At 50.0% G+C, this 7,094-nt stretch overlaps 1 protein-coding gene across 1 annotated transcript; it reads right to left on the bottom strand.

The window, feature by feature from the left end:
* Positions 1 to 2,016: 2,016 nt before the first annotated feature.
* LOC123966085 (lysophosphatidylserine lipase ABHD12-like) lies at positions 2,017 to 3,740 on the bottom strand (the record flags this gene model as incomplete). The annotated part of the gene is given in 2 exon segments (XM_046042319.1): positions 2,017 to 2,185; positions 2,270 to 3,740. A coding segment is annotated over 1 exon segment (167 nt), but the record flags the coding sequence as incomplete, so codon positions are not given.
* Between the last annotated feature and the right edge of the window lie 3,354 nt (positions 3,741 to 7,094).

The raw sequence follows: 7,094 nt of genomic DNA, 5'->3' as shown, positions 1-7,094 counted from the left end.
AACAGAGAGACAGACCGGTGAGAGACAGAGAAACAGACAGGTGAGAGACAGACCGGTGAGAGACAGACAGGTGAGAGACAGAGAGACAGACAGGTGAGAGACAGACCGGTGAGAGACAGAGAAACAGACAGGTGAGAGACAGAGAGACAGACTGGCGAGAGACAGACTGGCGAGAGACAGAGAGACAGACAGGTGAGAGACAGACCGGCAAGAGACAGAGAGACAGACAGGTGAGAGACAGGGAAACAGACCGGTGAGAGACAGAGAGACAGACAGGTGAGAGACAGACCGGTGAGAGACAGACAGACAGACCGGTGAGAGACAGACCGGTGAGAGACAGAGAGACAGACAGGTGAGAGACAGAGAAACAGACAGGTGAGAGACAGAGAGACAGACCGGTGAGAGACAGAGAGACAGACAGGTGAGAGACAGAGAAACAGACCGGTGAGAGACAGAGAGACAGACAGGTGAGAGACAGAGAAACAGACCGGTGAGAGACAGAGAGACAGACCGGTGAGAGACAGACAGGTGAGAGACAGAGAGACAGACCGGTGAGAGACAGAGAGACAGACAGGTGAGAGACAGACAGGTGAGAGACAGAGAGACAGACCGGTGAGAGACAGACCGGTGAGAGACAGAGAGACAGACCGGTGAGAGACAGAGAGACAGACAGGTGAGAGACAGACCGGTGAGAGACAGAGAGACAGACAGGTGAGAGACAGACAGGTGAGAGACAGAGAAACAGACAGGTGAGAGACAGACAGGTGAGAGACAGAGAGACAGACCGGTGAGAGACAGACAGGTGAGAGACAGAGAGACAGACAGGTGAGAGACAGACCGGTGAGAAACAGAGAGACAGACCGGTGAGAGACAGAGAAACAGACAGGTGAGAGACAGACAGGTGAGAGACAGAGAGACAGACCGGTGAGAGACAGAGAGACAGACCGATGAGAAACAGAGAGACAGACCGGTGAGAGACAGAGAAACAGACAGGTGAGAGACAGACCGGTGAGAGACAGAGAGACAGACCGGTGAGAGACAGAGAGACAGACAGGTGAGAGACAGAGAAACAGACAGGAGAGAGACAGACCGGTGAGAGACAGAGAGACAGACCGGTGAGAGACAGAGAGACAGACAGGAGAGAGACAGACAGGTGAGAGACAGAGAGACAGACCGGTGAGAGACAGACAGGTGAGAGACAGAGAGACAGACCGGTGAGAGGCAGACAGACAGACCGGTGAGAGGCAGAGAGACAGACCGGTGAGAGACAGACAGGTGAGAGACAGAGAAACAGACAGGTGAGAGACAGAGACAGACAGGTGAGAGACAGAGAGACAGACCGGTACGAGACAGAGACAGACAGGTGAGAGGCAGACAGACAGACCGGTGAGAGACAGAGACAGACAGGTGAGAGGCAGACAGGGCTGCAAGGCAGGTAGCAAGGAAACTAAAACTGTCCCAACAGGAAGCCAGACAGAACTACCAAAATAAGACGCAGATAGCAAAGGCAGTGTGTACTACACACTACTTCTGCACAGCGTGTACTACATACTACTTCTGTACAGCGTGTACAGCGTGTAGAACGTGTACTACATATTACTTCTGTACAGCGTGTACAGCGTGTACAACGTGTACTACATATTACTTCTGTACAGCGTGTACAGCGTGTACTACATACTACAGCGTGTACTACATATTACTTCCGTACAGCGTGTACAGCGTGTACTACTACACTGCTTCACCATTTTATACTGACCTGAATATAAAATCAATTCAAATTCGTTAGAAACATTTAATACTTCAGTTTCCCCACAATACAATACATTTACCTGGTAGTACTTTATAAAGTATCATTGATGCTTTATAATTAAATTCAGTTTATTTATTTAATGTTTTCTGTTTTCAGGCTGAACTGGATGAGTCCGCTGTGAAAAGCCGGATATAAATATATATACAGAATATCTGTTTATCCCCGTTACTCTGTCTCCCCTGAACGCACCTGTCCCGGTCTCTTACCTCCGGAACGGCTTCCCCATGCTCCCCTCCTCTCCCGGGCCCTGCCGGCCGCCCGCTGCGGGCCCCGCTGCTCCGCTGCCGGGGCGCTGCTTCAGGTCCGGGACGCTGTCCAGCAGAGTGCCGGTGGTCCCGCTGTCACGCTCCGCGGTCGGTGTCCGCTTTCTCATCACTGGAAACGGTAAAGAGAGCGGTGTTAGCCGGAGGAGAGGAGCCGGTACCGGGCCTGTCGGCGGGGAGGAGGCCGTTGGCGCACCGGGAGATGCGGCGGTGAGAGCCGGTGAGGACGCAGCCGAGTCCCCGCTGTGCTGGAGCTCTCTGCCGCACTGAGCTCCGCAGAGCCGACGAGCAGCAGCCAATCACAGCGCAGAGGCGCGACCACGTGGTCGCACCGTGACGCCTCCACGGCCCCTGGGGAGCGTCGGAGCAACGACCACCAAAACAAAACAGGTTCATGATAGAAAATCTAAATAACAAGTGAACTGGAGCGTGGTGCCTTCAAGTGCAGCTCGTAAACTTCTGTAAGAAACCAAAGGTTATAAAACAGGCCGAGCTCTCTCACGATGGAAAACAAGAGAACCAACACAGAGCAGGAACAGGAGCAGGTACTCAGTACGATCCCGTCCAGGACCAGAGGTGGAACAAGTACTTATTAAGTAAAAGTAGAAATACCACAAGGTGTTTTTAGACACATATACTTACTGGAGAGGACACTAGATGAACTCTCAGATTTTCAACCTAGTACATCTGCAAAGCACAGAACCCGGCAGACAAGTACAGTATAAAGCAGTCTTAGTACTCACGTAAAGTACAAGTACACAAACTTACAGAGTACAACAGAGTGAGCGTACAGACGGCGCCCCGCAGACACAAACACAAAACTTTTATGACGAACGTGAACTTGTAGACCTGATCCACTTCCGACAGGGGACCCTGAGACACAAAAACCAGGACCTGTAGGTCTGGTCCAGACCTGCTGAACCGGTTCTGCTGAAGCACAAAGACGTTTTTGTTCCTCCGCCCACCTGCAGGATTCCACCTGTCACCTTCAGGTCGACCGATATTCAGAGAGCAGGACGTAAACACGCCGATATCAGACCTGAGCTGGGTCCTGAAGGGTCCAACGTTCTCTCAGGAGCAGACCTTCATTACTCCTCACTTATCTAAAATCACAAAGGCTGTGTTCAGAACACAGATCTGAGGTCAGTCCGGAGAGACGCGGCTCACTACAGTGTAGTAGTACTGCATACGGAGACAGTACTGCAGGATTACAGTACTGCTGGTGGACTGTACTCCTGCTTGCGCAGTATTTGTACACTGTACACTTGAAGACGTGTCCACAGTATGTCAAAATAAAAGCATGCTGTTCTTTGTGCGTTTTACATACAACGGTACGTAGTAGTACTGCAGTACACAGTGAAACACTGTCCATGCAGACAGGTGTGATTATCAGCGGCTCACAAATGCTGCACGTCTTCTCTGTACAGCAGCCGTGTACTTTACTGCAGTAGAAGTACTAATACCACCACTACAACTGAAAGTCCTGCATTCAAACCTTACTGCAGTAAAAGTACTCATGTTGCAGTCAAGTGTTTTCTCTGTTGTATCTGATGTTCCTGGATGAGAGGTACCTGAAGCCGTCGCACAGGTGCGGTGCAGTAAACGTATTTACACTCTATTAAATACTTAATACCTGAAGTAAAACTGAGTAAATGTACTTAGTTAAACTTGACCTGCTGGCTGCAGCAGGAGGGGAACTCAACATTCCCGAGCCCCTGAACACAACGCGTCCAGCTTGTGCTGCTCTGCCGTGTTTGGCTCCAGATCACTTCTGTGTCCTGTTTGTTCTTTTTGTTAGTGTTGAGCTGAAAACACAAACCGGAAGCAGATATTTACCATTTCAGAGCCACAAATCCCCCAGGTTACTTGAACGCAGCGTGAAGTGAGCAGCGAATATCCGCTCAGACGAAGAACAAACTTCTTCTCCGTACTTCAGTATCAAGGCTCGTGTCGGTACCGGGGCTCGTGTCGGTACCCGGGCTCGTGTCGGCTCCGGTTTCTGCCGGACGGTTTATTTTTAACCGGCTGAGCTGTTCGCTAACCGGAAGTCGGACTCCGGGCCAGGAACGGGGCCGTAACAGCGACAAAGTGCGCGTTTCCGGTGACGAACATCAACGTAAATAAAACACGCGCTCACCTCTCAGCCTGGCGGGAAACAGCAGCCTCACAACATGGCGGCGTCTTTAATCAACCGTTAAAGGTGATCGACCGGCTGCTCGCGCCACCGATTTGACGTTTGTCCCAACTCGGCACCCGGAGCGCTACGTCATCCTGTCACGTGATCACAACACGAAGACCGGATTTTGCCGCGAAACCGGGCCGAGCTGTGCGGCGCGAGCGGAGGAGTTTCCCGGTTGAAGTCGGATCAGAGGGTCGGTTCTCGGTTCTCCGGGATGTTCTGCGAGAAGGCCGTGGAGCTGATCCGCGAGCTGCACCGGATGAGCGACGGACAGCTGCCCGCCTTTAACGTGAGTGACCGCCGGTAACGGACCGGCTTTGCTGTGTGAAGTCTTTGTGATCCGATGAGGGTCAGAAGGAAACAAGGCAGCGGGTTCAGATTCATCTAGATTTAAAAGAACACTTCCACAGTGCTTCTTTCCTTTGTTACCTTTAGAAAACTATCATTACTGTAATATGGGGTAAGAATTCTTAACAAAAACATGTCAACACTTTCATCACAAAAAGTTATTTGATCAAAGCAATTCTGACACAAGTTGATAAACTTTTTTAGTCATTTAAAATGAGCTGTTGATAAAATCTAATTGTGTCGCATTTTGCTGCTTCTTTCGATTCGCACGCCAAACCCGCAAACCAGAATCCTGAATAGGTCAATACGGCGGGCTGGCGAGGCTTCACACACGTCATCAACACAAGCCTCGATACGGACGGACACATCGATATCGTTTACCGAGCCCGGTGTGATGACCGTGAACCGTGTCCCCGTAGCCAGCCGATGTAAAGCTGGACACTGTATGGTGAAGGACCGTGTTCCGCCTGGACAGGCTGCGGCCTCAGCCTGGTGCACGGAGCGTCTCAGCAAACTCATTCTGACTGATGTTCATCTTGTCCTTAGTCACAGTAAGGGTCTCCGGTTCTCTGTGGACCCCGTTAACACGTGGAGAGAGTGTTTTGTTCTTTAGTCACAGTAAGGGTCTCCGGTTCTCTGTGGACCCCGTTAACACGTGGAGAGAGTTTGTTGTGTTCTTTAGTCACAGTAAGGGTCTCCGGTTCTCTGTGGACCCCGTTAACACGCGGAGAGAGTTTGTTGTGTTCTTTAGTCACAGTAAGGGTCTCCGGTTCTCTGTGGACCCCGTTAACACGCGGAGAGAGTTTGTTGTGTTCTTTAGTCACAGTAAGGGTCTCCGGTTCTCTGTGGACCCCGTTAACATGTGGAGAGAGTGTTTTGTTCTTTAGTCACAGTTTATGTTCAGTCCCAGCTCATTGTTGGTACATGTGGGGGGGGGAAACTGGTCTGATTCTTCGTCTACGTTAATTTATTCTTTCACCAAATCTTCTGTAATTACAAACGCCTGTTTCCCTTCTGTAAGAAAGAACACGTGTAAACCGGCCGTGGCACAAATCAGACCGACAACATGAACATTTGGACGGTTTATTGACGTTTTGCAAACTGCATTCAGCAGCATGTATCTACATGACAACACATTACGGAGATAAATAAAGTTATCGGAACATATTTCCTGGTTTGCAGTCAGTGCATCCTGTTACCTGCGACACATCTGGGACTTTCACCAGTTAATTCAGCCACCAGTTAAACTGTCACACCGGTACTAGGTCGGTACGTTAGAGTCATGACAAGTCAGCGTAAAACTGGCAGAATTTTAAAAGTTCGGTTTCAGAACACTTTGAGGCCCTGAACCATCAGTAGGACCGGAGACTTCAGGTTCTGGAGAACCCAGCAGAACCCGGGTCAGTCTGGTTGTATAACATGTGTGTGGTTTCAGGAGGACGGACTCCGGCAGGTTCTGCAGGAGATGGAAGCCCTTTATGAACAGAACCAGACTGACGTGTGAGTGTTCTGTGTTTTACTTTGAAGGCTGGTTTTTGTCTAGTTTAGTGTAAACCTGTTGGGTTTGTGTTTAAATGGACTGTGTGTGTATTTGATGTTTTGCTACTGAACCTGTTGAAGCCAAAGACAGGTTTCCAGAAATGGATAATTTCTTATACAACAAAGAACCACAACAGTTCATTTTCAATTAGTTTTTAGATTTTACTTTGACAGCTCTGTCTACCTCTCTCTGTCTCTACCTCTCTACGTCTCTGTCTCTCTACCTGTCTGTCTGTCTCTCTACCTGTCTCTCTCTACCTCTCTGTCTCTACCTCTCTACCCGTCTTTCTACCTGTCTCTCTACCTCTCTGTCTCTACGTCTCTGCTCTACCTCTCTCTCTCTACCTCTCTACGTCTGCCTCTACCTGTCTCTCTCTACCTGTCTCTCTCTACCTCTCTACGTCTGTCTCTACCTGTCTCTCTCTGCCTCTCTGTTTCTACCTCTCTACGTCTGTCTTTCTACCTCTCTACGTCTGTCTCTACCTGTCTCTCTCTACCTCTCTGTTTCTACCTCTCTACGTCTGTCTTTCTACCTCTGCCTCTACCTGTCTCTCTCTACCTCTCTACGTCTGTCTCTACCTGTCTCTCTCTCTACCTCTCTGTCTCTACGTCTCTGCCTCTCTGTTTCTACCTGTCTCTCTCTACCTCTCTGCCTCTACCTGTCTCTCTCTACCTCTCTACGTCTGTCTCTACCTGTCTCTCTCTCTACCTCTCTGTCTCTACGTCTCTGCCTCTCTGTTTCTACCTGTCTCTCTCTACCTCTCTGCCTCTACCTGTCTCTCTCTACCTCTCTGCCTCTACCTGTCTCTCTCTACCTCTCTACGTCTCTCTCTACCTGTCTCTCTCTCTCCCTCTCTGTCTCTACGTCTCTGCCTCTCTGTTTCTACCTGTCTCTCTCTACCTCTCTGCCTCTACCTGTCTCTCTCTACCTGTCTCTCTCTACCTGTCTCTCTCT

Source organism: Micropterus dolomieu, unplaced genomic scaffold (genome assembly GCF_021292245.1).
Source record: "Micropterus dolomieu isolate WLL.071019.BEF.003 ecotype Adirondacks unplaced genomic scaffold, ASM2129224v1 contig_12576, whole genome shotgun sequence".
In the NCBI taxonomy this organism is placed as follows: domain Eukaryota; kingdom Metazoa; phylum Chordata; class Actinopteri; order Centrarchiformes; family Centrarchidae; genus Micropterus; species Micropterus dolomieu.
The sequence above is the reverse complement of the archived record's forward strand: the minus strand, read 5'-3'. Positions and strand labels throughout refer to the sequence as shown.